The 17,669-nt window shown below is 33.6% G+C and overlaps 1 protein-coding gene across 10 annotated transcripts in view; it reads right to left on the bottom strand.

Annotated features, from left to right (window-relative positions):
• The window catches only part of LOC111050980 (multiple C2 and transmembrane domain-containing protein), a 300,854-nt gene that overhangs the window by 135,812 nt on the left and 147,373 nt on the right, over nt 1-17,669 (bottom strand). For 9 of the 10 annotated variants that reach the window (XM_039421447.1, XM_039421455.1, XM_039421456.1 and 6 more), the window contains 4 exons: nt 16,715-16,829; nt 14,269-14,411; nt 11,790-11,869; nt 10,028-10,136 (listed from right to left, as the gene is read on the bottom strand). In XM_039421447.1, the coding sequence (XP_039277381.1) occupies nt 10,028-10,136; nt 11,790-11,869; nt 14,269-14,411; nt 16,715-16,829 (447 nt within the window). Of the gene's footprint in view, nt 1-8,270; nt 8,274-10,027; nt 10,137-11,789; nt 11,870-14,268; nt 14,412-16,714; nt 16,830-17,669 lie in introns of all 10 variants that reach the window. The other variant, XM_039421449.1, reaches the window with a different exon arrangement.

The following is a 17,669-nucleotide window of genomic DNA, read 5'->3' as shown; positions in this document are numbered from 1 at the left end:
TATATATATATATATATATATATATATTGTTTATTTTTGTGTGTGGCGAAAAATAGCGTTTGCACCATGGGCAAAAATGTTTTTCCGGCTCTCAATCTTTTCTTGTCCTCGGCCTACGGCCTCGGACTTGAAAACCGATTTCGAGCCGGAAAAATCTCATTTTCTGCTCTAGGTGCGAAATATACTATATTGAGTGTGCTGAAGCCCATATTCCAATATTAGTCCAGTCACTATATACATTGGTGCATGCAATTTATATTGTAGTTCTGATTTTTCAATATATTTTTTTGGTACATAAGAGAAGTCCAGAACCAATTTCTTCATGCAAAATTTCCTTGTGCTAGATACAGAGTGGCCCAAAAACCTCGTATTTTCGGCTCATTTTCCAGTTTTCAGCTATTTCTTCCAAATCTCATAATCGGACAGAGAAAGTTGGTCTCACCTTTTTTTTAGATTGAAAAATTCTGAATAAAATGAGATCATCCGGTACTTTCTATCTCCAATGAGTACTGAGTTTGATTTTTCAAAAATGAGTGAAATTTGAAGAGAGAATCAATTTTTGATGTATTATAGATTTTGATCAACAATATCTTCCGATTGTTACCATTTAGATGTATAATTCAAAATCCCTCTGGACGTATTTTTGTGCTCTACAATTCGAGATCAGGTAGAGCGCTCTATCTCATATAGATTTCCAGGTACACTTGACAACAATGCTCCTTGTATCGTGAAAAACACCTAATTTTCAGCTTCAACCATCATCAACAACTACATTGTCCTCACATTGATATTTCGCACAATAACATAAGCTCATGAGATTATGTTCTATGAGAATCACCCGTTAGATGCACTTCATTTTAGTATTTCCTAGTGGAGAGGCGCGCTCAAGGACACCTCAAGGATCAACATTTCAAACACTTATAACTTTTGACCCAATGATCAGATTTCATCGTACTACACTTCATTCTTCTCGGCTCGTCAAGGCAGTCCAAAATCATGCATCGTAAGACAAATTCGGTCGAAAAATGAAAAATTTATGGTTGAGTTTAGTTAAGCCCATATTCCAATACAAAAAAAATGGCCAATTTGTATATTCAAAGCTGCATGTCTTGTGAAATACTTCTGATAAAATTTCCAAACCTATTGAGGATGTGAAAATTGTCCCCCTCTACCCACTCCTATAAATGATACTCTCGATTCCAATACAATTCAACAGAAGCAATAGAGCAATATGGAGCAATAGCTTAGGCTTGTCTCATAATATGAGTTTATGAAAATCTAGTACAGTGAAGATGCTAGAAGCAAAAGGTGAATTGAAGGATGCCAGTCTATAGTGAGATTCACGTTATGATGTCAGTGGAAATGATATGCTGTACTTACAGTTGACAGGTTTTTTTTCCACCGTCGTGATTCAAGTATTATAATAATAATATACTTTTAGATATTTTTCTCGGGCCACTCCCGTGTTTAGGATGGACAAGTTAAGCCGTCGGTCCCGGCTGCCTAAAAAGCAGTCGTTAGGTCATGTCAGAGGCCCTGAAATTGATCAGTTGCGACCTGAAAACTCTGACACCAGACCTGAGACAGTCAGGCCACACGATATTATTATTATTAATAGCTATTGTTCATTCTTGGTGATAATGATGAATTATAGATTCGTTCATATTATATTCACCAAAAAATATATAGATTCATGACTTAATAATAAATTTTCAAATGAGATAAAATATTGTGGTAGTTGATTATATTTGAACATAGTCAACAAACGATGTTGGCAACGGTGCGGAGTTGGACAGGCTAAATACAGCTAGCCTATTTGCTTTGTCTAATGACAGACAAGGGTAGCAAACCAATGTTATCAGATGCTGATTTTATAAAGTGAGTCTTAGTAAGTCTGATACGAATAAGGGATATCAGGGGCCATTTTCATGAGCAGAGGGTTAGACATGGTAACAACACATCAAACTTGAGAAAATGATGCTGTAAATACATTAGTTAATAACAGTATGACAAATAAAAGATGATGCAAATGAAAGCAATTCGATGTTTTAGAATATGAGAGAAGTCTAATGATATGATGATATGTGATGCGATGATAATTGAAACATTTAACATATTATTTAGAATTCGATTAGAACTTACTGTTTCTTTCATAGCCGACAGAAAACTCAAACATATTTTTGTGGGGGATTTCAATTTTCTTTCTGAGTGGTTGAGCATCGTACAAACACGTTTTCATCATAAACAATCGCGTAAGAACTATGGAAATGACAGAATTCACAAGGTATTCATAAGAAACTTGAACAATAAAGTTAGGGAAAAAAATAAAAATCAAAGCGATTTCTCAGTTCACAAAACAATACTGAATATAACGCACGTAGATAGTTCGAAGCTACAAATCTTTCACAAAAGATATGGCATGATTGTGGTCTAGCCTATATACTTCACAAAAATCAACAATAACAGTGTGACGAATTCTCTCAGATAAGCACGTTGCTAACTTGAGTTGAATGAGGAAACTCGTAGAGGTACCGTAATTAATTAATGCTGAAATTTCCACTTTGACGTACTTATCAGTATTTAGATTAGTCTTTACAAATAAAAGGTGGAATCTCCATTCACAGACTACTTCAGTTTTTTTTTATTCTGTGAAAACCCATTCATGTGTGGTTATGAAAGTGTAATTATTACACTAGACGGTTTCTTGCGTTTATGAGGATTTTGTATCGCTTTGTTCACAGTACAATAACTAGCTATTGTACTTTGAAAATATCTTACTAGTTGATAGCATTAGGTACATAGATGATGGTTGTAATATAGTTAATTGGCCCAGCGAAATGAGGTCTAAGATTCAAGTCGACGGTTTGGCATTTCTCATAATGTTTAAATGTTCAAATATTCAAATGTTCGAATGTTTAAATGTTTAAATGTTTGAATGTTTGATTGTTTATATGTTTAAATGTTCGAATGTTTGAATGTTTAAATGTTTATATGTTGCGCATTTACGGCATTTACGACATTGAAATTTGACAGGTATGTTCCTTTTTTAATTGCGCATCGACGTATATACAAGGTTTTTGGAAATTTTGCATTCCAGGATGATATAAAAGGAAAAAGGAGCCTCCTTCATACGCCAATATTAGAGTAAAAATCAGACTATACAAATTATTCATCATAAATCAGCTGACAAGTGATTACACAGATGTGTGGAGAAGCCAGTATATTGCTGTATTTTCATAAGGTCTATAGTTTCAATCAGGTAATACTTGTGGATGAGAATACTGCGTGAGGTCTACTGTTCACAAAACTACTAGTACTAGCAGGCAACCCGTCCTCCGCAAGGGTCTCATTAAAAACTTGACCTACTGAAATCTTGAAGAACTTAAAATTGGCTTAGAACCATCCTCTGTTAATTTAAAATCGATATGCGAAATGTCAAGTTAATCAGTCCAGTAGTTGAAATGTGGTGATGCGTTCCATTTGTGAATTTCTAGCCAATTCTTTCCTTTATATAATTATTATGTTGCTTTGGCCTGTGAACTGTATATAATGTCCTGTAACATCTTATCAGTATCATTTATACATAGGCCAGCATAATTATTTGTATCAAAACTCGTGTATCGAAACATGAGCTTCCTGTGTCGAAACACATAAATTGCTACACATTGCTACCAGCGTATCAATTTCTCTATGAGCTTCCTTTATACAAGCACATTTTTCAACAATGTATGCCGTATGAAATTTCATGTCCCATATGATTGGAATTTGAACATTAATTATGAAAAATCTAGAAGGAAAATTAAAATTTGGGCTTTGAGGTGCACGAGATTGATATTTTCATAATCTATGTGCAAAATTTGGAGATGATCTAAATCATTTCCGTTTTTCCAGTGTGCAATCCACAATTTGACATGGTTTGATGCAAACAAACGATGAAATACAACCCTCCTCTTTCTTATTAAAAAATATAGTCGAGGATCATATTATCATATTAACTTGAGGTTTGACAAGATAAGGAAGAGACCACCTAACTCCGAACCCAAAATTCGTTGGTGCTGATATTATAGTTCAATATCATAGTTCAATATCATAGTTCAATATCAATATCATAGATTTGTTAAAGCCAATCTCAGACGTTTATAAAATTATTATGTCAAGTCATGGGCTCTTATCACACATAAATTTTCCCACTCAATCATTCAACAACTCCAATACATTTATTGATCACATTTTCTCAAGACAGAAAATAGGCGCCACCTATGGAATTGACTGCTTTATAATTGATAGTAATATTACCGATCATAGAATGATTTCTGCATGTTTGGATTACAAATTAGGGAAACCGAAAACAAACAAAACTGAAAACCTATCAAATAACTTTACTCTTCTTTCACGTCTACTCCGAGAAACCAATTGAAATGACGTTTTTGGGGGTGACGTTTCAATGGGGTTTGAAATTTTCTTAAATAAACTTTTCTCATGTATGGAATCAGCTCAGTTTATTTCAAAAACAAAATTCAAGACGAAATTGAAGCCTTGGATGAACGACATTCTCTTAAACCAAGTCGAAAGAAAGAACTCTCTTTATAAAAAATGTTTGAGTCATCCTGGAAATCTAGAAATTAAATTAGAATATAATGTTTTTAAAAATGTTTTACGATCTCAGATTGAGCAAACAAGAAACTTGTACTACACAGAAGATTGTTTGAGAGCAATAAAATGAATGCAAAAAAAACAATGGCAGACAATAAATCATGTAATTGGAAATGAGAAAAATCACAACCAGAATATTTCATTGACGAAAGACAAAAATGGAACAATTGTTGACGATCCAGAATTAACCTCTAACATATTTAATAATTTTTTTTGTACAATAGCTGGAGGTCTTAGAGATGAGATAATGTTAGATATTCCTTCTCAACCTCAAAATAATAACACAAACTCCGAAATTTTCATGAAAACTTTAATAAGCGATAGCATTTTTTTCCACCCAACATCAGTCCAAGAGATTAGAAATATAGTAAATTCACACAGCAATCGAAAAGCTCCTGGATTCGACCATGTAACCCCTGTATTTTAAAACATGTTTTACCTGATATTGAAGATATTTTAGTATACCTGTTTAGCCTAAGTCTCAGTTCTGGTTTGTTTCCCGAGATATTGAAAAAAAACTATAATAAAACCTTTGTACAAGAAGTCTGACAAGAATGACCACACAAATTATCGCCCAATCGCACTTTTGTTTCTGTTTTCAAAAATTCTAGAGAAGGTTGTCAAGGCCCGCTTTGTTCACTTTTTGTCAAAACACAATTTTTTCAGTAATAACCAGTATGGTTTCAGAGAGGGATTAAATACTGAAGAAGCTTTGCTCGACTTCATGACTAAAGTATATGGGACACTCAATGATGGAGACATGTGTGCTGGAATATTCGTCGACATTATGAAAGCGTATGACACTGTCGATCATTCTCTTCTTTTATCAAGAATAGAGGAAGCGGGAGTTAGGGGTGTTGCACTCAGCTGGTTCCGTTCATACTTGTCCGGAAGAACACAACAGACTAAAGTCAATCAAAGTCTCAGTAATGTAGGAACAGTCGAATTCGGTATTCCTCAGGGATCCGTCTTATCGGGGCCATTGTTTCTCATCTGCGTAAATGAACTATGCAATGGGTCATTCAAGGGGGAACTTACTGTCTTTGCAGATGACACCGCTCTTTTCTATCGGGCCAAAACATTAGAAAAATTACACATCGACATGCAGCATGATTTATAATAGGGCTGAGATGGTGGTTTACAAACAATTTTATGATAATGAGTCCCAAAACAAAATTCATGATCTTTAGTATTTCAAGATATATCCGTTTTCCAACGCCATTGAGGTATCATAGCCTATCTTGTACCGAGACCACTATCTGTGATTGCCCCCAACTTGAACAAGTCGAAGAAATCAAATACTTTGGGCTAGTACTAGATAATAAAGTCACATGGAAAAAGCATCTAAACTATTGTAACTATCCATTTTCATAATAATAAAAATATTGTCCAATTTTCTAAAACAAAATTAATTCATTCCAACTCTGCTATCTGCCAACTATCGTAGCAGATAAGGCAGCTCTAGCCAAGCTCCAACACATAATAGTTGAAAAACAACTCCTTCACCCTCTTTTTTTTCCCGTTCCTTACTGGCAGTGATACCAAATGTACAGGAAAATACAAGTTATGAACCGATAGTGATTGAAAAAGACAGTGCGGTTACAAAGTTGGCAGTGAACGGTGCGATCCCGAAAGTTGCCGTGTCAAGCTGTGTCGTCTCGTGAGTAAGGGAATTATTAACAACAGCGGTGAGTTAAATATCACATTTTATCACTATCATTCTGCCAGTTCCAACTATATTCATCCACCTCCTAATATATTGTTCCATTCAAAATCATCCCAAAGAATATAAAATTTCCTATTTAAATTTTCTTATATTTTTTGAATAAATTTAGTTCCGATCATCAAACCCTCTTCTCTTAAAAAAAGGGGTTGCAAATTATTAATTTAGAAAAAAAAATCCGTTGCACATGTTCCCTAGAACAGGGACATAATTTTAAAACCCTTACAACATGGCTCACGAACAGTGACCAAAAATTAAATCGTTACACTATTTGAAACAGAAACTCATGAAATACATAAGAGTATTCTATCTCTTTAGATCAGTGTGTAACTTCATTCTATTAAAGTCTGTATACTATGCTTTGATAAATTCTAAACTCGAATATGATCTAGCGTTGTGGGGAGGAGCATACACTGTAACTCTGAGGCCGATAGTTGTTTTACAGAAATCTTTCATTCGCATTATCTCCTTCAAGGCAAAGTTGGAACACACAGCACCTCTCTTTAGAGAATTAGCTATACTTCCATTGAAAAATTTATATGTCTACAAAGTGCTCAGGAACTTCTTTGATAGGAGCGTTAATGGCAATGAGTATTTTAATTTGAGAAATAAATACGAAGCTTGTATACCTAAACCAAACAAAAGTCACTTCATGAATTTTTTTTCTTATTTGGCTCCAAAGTTCTACCATCTACTGCCCTTGGAGATAAGGCAGTGCAAGATACGATCAAGGTTTTTGAAAGATGTCAAGAGATTTGTAATGGAATGTGGGAATATAGATACTTTTTTAGAATTCTCATGTAGACTTGTATATCATAATATTGTACAATATACTTCGAAGCTAAAATTGATAAATCATCGATACTGTTATGTAATATGTGTCACTTCATATGCGACTGTCGGCCTTAGTAACTACATTTTAGCGCTATAGTTTTGTAATCAATTTTATATCACCATCTCAATCAGGTTTAGTAGGTACCTCGAGATGCAAATACTCAATTGGCATTGCATTTTATTTTGTAATAGTATTTCCTCATGTTGTAAAATTTGTATTGCTTTTATTATGTATTTGTAAGATTTCGTAATTTTATATTTCTGCCAATAAAACATTTTCATTTTCATATTTATACACCTTGAAATAAAAATTATTAATTCACTCCTTCACTCCCCACTTTTTCTTCCATCGTTCAGTTTTGTTCCTCTTAAAAGTTCTTCGAATGTGCTAGATAGCACATTGAGTAGATCTCATTGGGTATGATTTTTTTGTTTAAAGTACAGTATAGTGAGATACAGGTGATGAATGAGTGGGCTAGCTACAGTACCAAGGTAGCACGTCTAGAATGAGAAGAGTAATAAATTGGTAATAAATTCATAGTCCAGCACAACTACAATTATTGCAAGAAAAGCAAAAATTGCCTAGAAATTCGAATTTATATATCAGTAAATACGAGCTTTAGTTACTCTACCATATGAGATCTTGATTAAATCTACAAATCTTCTTTATGAGAGCTTTAGAAGTGAGTAGCAATTCAAAGTATCAAATAATTTGCGATGGGAAAAATAAGATTAAGCATGAATTTAGTCAATTCTGGAAGTTGATAAGACTTATTAGAAAGTAAAATTTGCAACTGCTAGTAGAGTCTACAATAACTACTCAACAATGAGTGAATAAAACAGCAATTAAAATCAGATACGGTACAGTCTTCGACACCAAATAAATTGTAGCTTGATTGAATCTGGATTTAATTGTTTGTGATGCACTAAATGTGGAAAGGAGATAGTATGGTGAAGCAGTATTGAGCTGCAAGTATTAGTCGTGAATACTTTGTAATGCTTTTGGAATTACAAGTGCATGAATGCGGAGAGCAGAAGAAAGTGCAAATGTTTTATTTACCGTCTAATGAATCGAATCCAAGAGCCGCATCCATTGATACAATAAAGGTTCAGGTCTATTCAAAAACGTTTTTCTACAGTTTACAATGATGATTAATTTAGTGTATCCTAATAAATCATTTTATAATTACAGAGTAAAACACACGTACATTATAAACTGGGCACTCTATCTTCCACTCATTCTAGTCAGAAAATTAATTGGCTTTCCAGAACGAGGCGTCGTCACAGTTTTCATGATAATCTTTATTTTCTCATTTCTATAATTGGAAACGTTTTTCCTTGACAAAATGAAACATTCCTTAATAATTCAAAATAGCTGAAACTTTACAGTATTTTCTCTTTATTTTACTTTGTGTTCAATTTTCTAGTTTTCCGAAATCCTGTACTATTAAACGAGCAATTTCTGTTTATATGTTTAGATGTTTAAATGTTTATATATATGTATGTGACCAGATCTCAAAAACGGCTCTAACGATTCTCACGAAATATGGAACAAAGTGGGTTTATGATATGAAAATTCGATTTCACTAGGTTTCAAATCTGGGATAACTCGCTGAAGGACATTAAAAGGATAAATACGTCCTTGAAAAAACAGCTGGAAATTTTGTCGCCTGTCGGTACCGTAATGAAAGTGAGTGAACGATTGCATGTGTGGGATCATTCAGCTGATCACACGAGAAGAAAAATTCAGCAAGAAAAACTCAATTTCGTTTATTTCTTTTTTTAGAAAACATGTTAACTTCAGAAAGTCCTAAAAAGTAAATAGATGCTGTTAGTGTAGAATAGTATATAGTATATGAACAAATATTGTAGCAAACATAGTATATCATTCTAAATCGAATTTATAGTATATCTATTTGCAATAATTGATGATGTGTTTGTTTTTTCAAGTATGAATGAATTGTTATTTTGATGAGTGATAGTAGCTTAACCTAGATTTTGATTTGGACTGTAGTATAAATTTGACAAAGGACAGTTGTGGGCATAAGCCTGTTGTGCCTTCTCATATAACTGTAAAAATAATTGTACGAATGAGAAAATGAATAAATAAACTATAAATTCAATCTTTCGTTACAAATTTTCTATGCTTTTACATTCCAGAGCAAAGCTCGGTCCCCCGATATTTTAATTTAAATGTGGACTATAACTACGCCCCGTTTCGGAAAGCCAATTTTCTGACTCCAGCTGTTCAAAATCTAGAACTTGGCTAGAACTCGAGCTTTGAAACCGACCCTAAGAGTTTTTAGTAACTACAATAACCTTATATTCTATTACAACCACGAGGAATTGGTAAAAACAATATTACAATAATATTAATGTTGTCTTCTCAGAGTTTTATTTGTTAATTCAAACGCCAATGGACTTTTTAAAAGTTGAATAAATCCATAACATTCTCATCAACCTCATTAATTTTTTGTGAGCGTTCGACAATCCCCTATGGAGAAACAATCCAGTGCTTGGGATGCCCTACTGATATTCCATATGAAAATATCAAAGACATAAACTTTATCAATCAAGTGCGCTCCTTACCAGAATAGGAACATGGTCAAATTCAATCATACATTTTATGTGTTTAGGTATATGTATTAAATGTTAATATGTTGTAACTTATGTTGTATGATACATGCATGTTTTATGTATTCCATATTATCATAAATGAGATAATAATGAATGTCTTAGGATGAATATTCTTCCATTCGAAATATTTATGATGAGAATGGTTGGTCATTAAATATATGATAATAAGCTGTTTCTCACCTGTTCCTTGTCCTCCTGAGTTCTGGGCCAGAGTGTAGCTGAGAGGAATATTTGACCAAGGTAATCGTTTTTCCCAGGATCACACAGCTCAAGCGTGATATCATTCTGTCTGCAATCGAAAATCATTGGCATTATAGCTATTGCAGAGAATACACAATTATGAAAAATTATATCAACTTACTGTTGAATTATAAGAAACATTGAATTTTCTCTGAGAAGTAGTGTTCAGCCTGTATAATTTAGCACTAATTATTCCTGCAAAATAGCACTAACTCACTCATCAACAAACCTGAAAATCCACCAAACTAAAAATTATTGAATGTGTTAGGTTGTGCCTCTAACTCTAGAGGCGCACTAAGAACGGATTTAAAGTATCTAAATCATAAGATATTTTTGCCTTTTACATGATTCGTAAAAATAATTATTAGTAAATGTGAAATACAGTCACCTCGTTGCTATTAAATAATATCAAAACATTCAAGAGGAATAGCAAACAATAAGAATTACCCTGCTTCAAATGAATTGAAAATATCATTAGAAGAGGAATGATTCGGTTGTGTTGAAAATTTAAACGAGAGAATTCAATACAACACTTCTGAAGTTATTGAACTCATTTTCACTCACTCTATCTTTTACTAATATATTTAAACCAATTTACGCTATGGAAACAAGCATGAAAACAAATCAGCATCTATTAGTCGATATACTGTAAGGTTCTCGAATGTACTAGGATTTGAAAACCATACATCATTAAAGTACGGTATTGGTATTAGTTTTACTGTCAACCAGATTCAATCTCATGAATTTTGTTGTTCTCAATAAGAATGTTCCAAATCATAAATGACCTGAATTGTTATCAATCAAGGTATATAGTTAGGTATAAGTAGATACAATAGATTTTCTATCGATTTTTTCAATTCAAACTTCAAACATTCTGTTCACCAGTATTTCTACATTGATTCAAACAGGATGGCGCCGGCGGGAGACAGGAAATTTTGTGAACACTTCGCCATTTAGTAATCGTGAATCATTTAGATCGGTGTGAAACGTGCAATAGCAGTGCTTGTGAAACTTGTATAAGAATGGTGATATAACTGCCACCCAAAGAATATTTTGACAGCATAACCACGTTTGACGTCATGAGCAAGTCCCCACATGGAAATAACTTGAAGGCAAGGTTGACCATCATCGTCCTTCAACAATAAATGGACCAAAGGCAACATTCAAATCGAAATTATTACTACCATCGTCGAAGATCTGCTAACTACACTGTCAATCCAGAGTTTACAGACATGCTGTAGAGGCAGAAAGATATCTTTCTGATGACATCTTGAAACATAAAGTGGCACTTTTGGGCATTTTGTTCGAAGGAACATCAATTTCATGATAAACACATGCAACTCCATTAGTAAGTAGTTCAACAGTTTCATAAATCTGTAAGTGAAAATTACTTTATTGCAAAATTTCACGTTTTCTTGCACCACCCACCCATAAAGGCTGTGAATGCCGAATGGGAGCTCATTTGCCTATCTCATCTTAAAATTTAAAAAGTCACTTTTGAAAATTTAAATTTTAGGAACATGAATTGTATGATAAATGCATTCCATTAGTAAATCCACCAATTCTATGAATTTATTCCTGGAAGTGACACTATTTTTCAAAATTTACAGTTATAGAGTACGCCACTCTGTATAAGACAAAATTATTGGAATTGAGACGAATAATTGTATAGAATAGAAAGAGCAACTGAGGAGCTACTTACTTTCCAAGCTCAAAGGTTGTTAGGTCCAAGGAGGCGGAACCCATAAAATCATCTTGGAGACCCCAGTCATAATCGAAAACCTGAAAGAATTGAGATAAAATCAAAATAAAGTTGTCAGGTTTATAATATTTATAAAATTTAATAAATATGGGATTTGATGTTGGATTTCAATAGTGGTATGAATTATGATATTGAGTAAATTTTCAAAAAAATGAATAAAATGAAATACACCTATCAATGAAAAAATAATAATAATATAATTGTATGACTATAGTATGACATACATATTATGTACTATAGTCATACAATTATAGGTAGAAATAATAAAATTCCATAACATAGTCATGCATTTGATACAGTACATTAATGTTAGGTACCGTACAATATGAATTCTCAATAATAATGATTACTGATTTTGTATTTGGAGAGAATGCCATTTGGATTAAAATATAAGCTCAGCAACTTAATTAAAGTTTCTGGATTCCAAGTCATTGTGAAAATTATAATTAAAAATCAAATTGAAGAGTTTTATACTTTAGGCCTACTGCTTCCAAGTTTTTTTTTGGCAAAAATATTGGGGAGACAAAATGCATCGATTGCTTTCCCAGACCGATTCCTGGGCGCTTGGGGGGGGGATAGGAAGTACCTTGCGTAGCACTGGCCTCACTATTAATTAGTGTTTATTTATTGAAGAATTTCTTCTGTCACTAAATTATTGCCTTCAGGGCCTTAATGTCAAACACTATACGGTAGTATTGCTATGTGCAAAGATGCGCAATATAAAGCAGATTTTTCCAAACGTAAGGTTTGCAAAGGGCACAGCAAAATCTCATCTAGCAGGTTTTTGCTCCACGTGTTTTTTTCATTTTTATAATCCTATTTAACTAGTTACTTGTTAATGTAACAAATAGCATCTGCCAGTAATACAGAATGAGCATAAAGTCTTGCCCTGATTTTAAAAAATTATTACAAAATAACCGTTAGACATATCCATTTATATCTGGCGCTGTAACATAGGTTAGTGTTAGTAGTTTATTTTAATATCACTTACGTTAGTAAACTTCAACGTGTGCCCCCTTGGTAGCCCGGAGAATGTCGAAGCGGTATTCCAGTTCTCGCCAGGTGTTTTGTAACATGTGTTCTGTCACAGTACACACAGCAGCTTGTATCCTAGCCTTCAATTCGTCGATGTCAGCAACTGGTGTGGCGAAGACTCTGTCCTTGATATATCCCCATAAATAAAGTCAAGGGGAGTAATGTCTGGAGAGCGGGGTGGTCAGGGTTTGGACCATCCCTTCCAATCCACCGATCCGGAAATGTTTGATCTAGGAAATTACGCACTTTCAAAGCCCAGTGGGGGGGGGGTGCTCCATCTTGCTGGAAAATTATCCATGGTTGATAATCTTCTAACTGTGGTGCAATAAACTGTTGCAACACGTCTAAGTAAATGTTAGCGATAATGGTTTTTTCCATGAAGAAAAACGGCCCAAAAACCTTGTTGTGCATTAGGCCGCACCAAACATTAACTTTTCCACTGTCTCGCTGTAACTGTACAGTAGCGTGTGGATTCTCTGATCCCCATATACGGACATTATGGCTATTTACCATTCCACTTACATGAAAGGTGGATTCATCTGTAAAACATATGCGATTTAAGTAATCGTTGGCGCCATCAATCCTGTTGAGAATCTCAGTTGCGAATTCTGCACGTCTCAGCAAATCATTCGGTTGCAAGGCCTGCATGGTTTGCACTTTATAAGCATGCAACCTAAGCCTTCTATGAAGAATTTTCACAACACTTGCTTGCGGTATTTGAAGTTCACGTGATGCTTGACGAGTTGATTTAGACAGACTTCGTTGAAATGATTGCCGAACATGATCAACAGTTGCTTCACTCACACTAGGCCTGCCACTTCTAGGAAGATCTTCAACGCTGCCTGTTTCTTTGAACCTGTCACCATCGCTTTATTGATTTAACATCAGGAGGACTGCGTCCATAAGAAGCCCAAAAATTACGCTGATCACTGATGGGCGATTTCGTTTCATGAAACCAAAGCACACATTGTGTTTTTCCTGCTTCGACGCCATTTTGACCACAACCAGCGTGAACTAACAGACAGCGTCATTGTTTAGGACCACTATTGCCATCTATTGGTCAAAAAAACTACTAACACTAACCTATGTAACAGCGCCAGATTTAAATTATTATGTCAAACGGTTATTCTGTAATAATTTTTTTAAATCAGGGCAAGACTTTATGCTCACCCTGTATAATCGATGTTAGTAGTAGTTAAAAACGTCAAAATAGAAATACTATATAGGCCTACATTGCGAAATTTTCGTTTGAATCAGAGTAGTTTTCAAATTCAAGTTTGCTACAAATCGCACTGTAAATGCAGCTTGATTTGTGTTGAAAAAATTAATTTCCGCCTATTTATAGATTGATTTATTCAGAAATGAAAAAAAAGAAATAGCATACCTTGATATGAATAGGATTGAATGGATCTTCAATAGGCAGTGTGAAACTTTCATCCCAAACCGGATTCAGGTCTCGATAAATCGTTTTACTCTTGTACAGCATCCGCCCACTCACTTTGAACTTCACATACGGATCACTCGTTCCTGTAATTACAGTATTCATATTCAACATGAATCAGTTACAGTGATGACATTCAATTCAAGAGAAAGTGATAGCTATTCCGAAAAATGTAATATTTACAGATGCTTCTGTTAAGAGGAAAAAATAATTATTGCTTCTGAAACTTCAAATCACATAAATTATTGGTTCAAAAAATATGAGAATCAATATAAAATAATCAATGTGATAGAATAAGAGTTACTTTGGAACAGAAGCAAAGCATGTGTAGGCTACGAGAAGTATTGGAGCTATAGTGAGGTCCACGTTAAAATGACAGTGTGTAATAATTTGCAATGGTGTTGCTATCATTCAACAAAGCAGATGGCGCTATCTCTTTGACTCATTGCGATGTTGTCACATCGTTTATCAACAATGTAGAAATTCAACTAATTGACAAAATATTACTTAATCATGAGAATTTATTATTACATCTTTAAAAAATATATATTTTCTTGACAAATAAAATATGATTAACTATTTTCAACAATAATGAACACTTGAATTCATCAGATATACCAGTATCAGTTGTTTGGATGGCAAGGCTGAGATCTGGCAACCCTTTTTTCCTATCTTCTTACATTGCCATTATAACGTGGACCTCACTTTAATGTTTAATTAAGATGAATCTGTTGAAATATATTGTGTAGGCTATATAATACACCATTATGATTTACGGTAAATGAATAAGTAGGCTACATATAAACATTGTAAACTGATGCTCAGCATGATCATCTATCAATAAAATCGACAAGTTTCATGATATCAGCAGGCTACTCCAATTTATTTGATTGTCTATTGATATATCTTGCAATAAGTTCCTCAATCAAGAGGTTAGCATACTGCATTTTAGAGCAGATCTAATAATTTTGAACTTTAAAAACTCAATTTATTCGAATTCCAAAGTGAATAACTTGATCCATAATCCTATATTTTGTGAAAACTAAAAAATTATATCGATCTCAGACCATGAAATACTGGTCATAGCTGGTCGTTGAAAATTTTTATTGAAGATCAGTTGTTTATGAGCTAATACAACGAAGCTCAAACGAACAATGGTTGGTAAGAAGAGAGGGATGCGGAAAAGGAGAGCGTAAAGAGGCCCACTTTCAGTGTTACAGTAGCTGCACATTGCCGCCTAAAGTGATGAACAGGATGATTAAATTAGATTGCAATTCATCCAATGCGCTGCTCAGCAGCGATGCATTTTCTCCACAGAGGGAAAAAGATGGAGACCAATGACACAGAGTTGGCAAATATAGTAGGATTTAGATTTATCGCGCTGATTACTTATTTTATATCTTATCTAATAGCCGTGTTTTGACAAAGACTTAAACGTTTCTAATGAGCTTATCAATGATATAATGTATTATTATATTTGTTTAACACCACAAATGTTGACGTCGTATTATGTTTAGTATGAGCACATATAGACTACTTCATAATAATTGAACAGTTAGAAAATTGATTGAAACCATTTCATGAAAATATTTCATTTCGAAATATTTATCAATCAAATAATCAAATTGTTCAAAAGTAGATATATTATCATGTCACATAGAACCATTGAATGAATTTTGTTTGATTGTTAAAATAGGGAGAAAAAATTTTTATCGCCAATCAAACAATAAGTCTGAAGAATTTGAATTGTTTCAGTCTTTTGAGTCTTTCTTGTTCAATTGCTACTTTTGTATTTACATTTTTTAAACTTATTCGGTAAGATGTATTATTCCACATCAAAATTGTATGATACTCATTTTTCTTGCTAAACCTATTTTCTATTCCTCTGTTATAAGGTGAATAATAGGCTGAACATTTTTTACGCAACCAGATCTTGATCCTTTTAAAGCCTGAACATAATATGCTACGCAACCAGATCTTAATACTTTTTTTTCATAAGCGAGCCTACTTTGCTTTACTGTACAGGAATTTTGCAAATGATACGCTAAGCTTAATACTGGTTGGAAAATGAAATAAAATGGAATGTAGATGAAACCGTCTTTGTAATAAGAATTTCAGTGGACGTGAGAAGTGATTGAAAATATGAATATTCGAATATGGAATATGAATAATAAAATATTTTCAATTACTTAGAACTCTATAAATAATTATGCAGTGAATATGGATAGTACACAATAGAGTCTACTGCATGTACATAAAGATAGTACATCCAAAACTACATTCACAATATTCTGCGAGTAGTTTCAAGTATTTTCACCGAGTATGGATATCAATTCCACCATGTAAGAGCTTCATTACCTTACATACGGGTCCAAGGGATGATATTTACCACTTTTATCCCTGGCAATGAGGTCTTTGCCCCGCCGCAGGTGTATCCTCAACTGGAAGAACGAATGCTGACGGAGAGCGTGCTCTCTTTTTCTAGCTGCTTCTTCTGCTGCTGCCTGAAAACAATACAAATAAACATCGTGTAAACTAGTAGAATAGTCAAACAACAATAAACTCGTAACAACATTTTCAGAGATAAATTAAATTGGTCAGTGCATAGCAGATTTGTTACAATAATTAAAGATGATGACATGAGCATTGGAACTTGAGTTTAATATAGATTTTAATTTACTATTGCAGTAGAAAAATACAATACAATAATTTGCTTATTGGCTATCACTTCAAGAGTATACTACTTCAACAATTTTTAATAAAAAAAACTAATAAACAGCTGAAGCTCAGATTGCAGTAAGTGAATATTCACTTACAATAAAATGTAAGTGTAAATGTAATATTAAAAGAAGATATTATATTACAAAAATCAAATAACTATGTATTCAACTACTGTTTACAATAATACTCAATTCAGCATGAACCCATCAATAATGAACGGCATTATCCTGAAAAGTAGTTGCCTACTCTATTATGAATTCATAAATAGTTAGTTAAATAAAAAAATAAAGGGTGCTTCAAGATTTTTATATTGTTTTTATTATTCTAAAAAGTAGCCCATGTTAATGAAGTGTTTTTATAGTTAGTTTGCATTCCTTTGTTATTGCATTTGGTTTCATTTTCCCGGTTAGTTTTGACTTAAAATTTCAAAAATGATGATTAGCTGTGAACTTTCACAGAATAAAAGCTCCAATGAATTATGTAGGTAGTATGCTGAAGAGTGAGATGGAAAAGAGAATGATTAAAAAAATCTATTGCGAATCTATTGTCGAATCTGTGTCAATTGCAGAATGAGTAAGTATGCATCCATACGCGTAAATTGAGCTGACGAATCGAAAAGTTTT

This window comes from Nilaparvata lugens, chromosome 2 (assembly GCF_014356525.2).
Source record: "Nilaparvata lugens isolate BPH chromosome 2, ASM1435652v1, whole genome shotgun sequence".
Taxonomy (NCBI): Eukaryota; Metazoa; Arthropoda; class Insecta; order Hemiptera; family Delphacidae; genus Nilaparvata; species Nilaparvata lugens.
The sequence above is the reverse complement of the archived record's forward strand: the minus strand, read 5'-3'. Positions and strand labels throughout refer to the sequence as shown.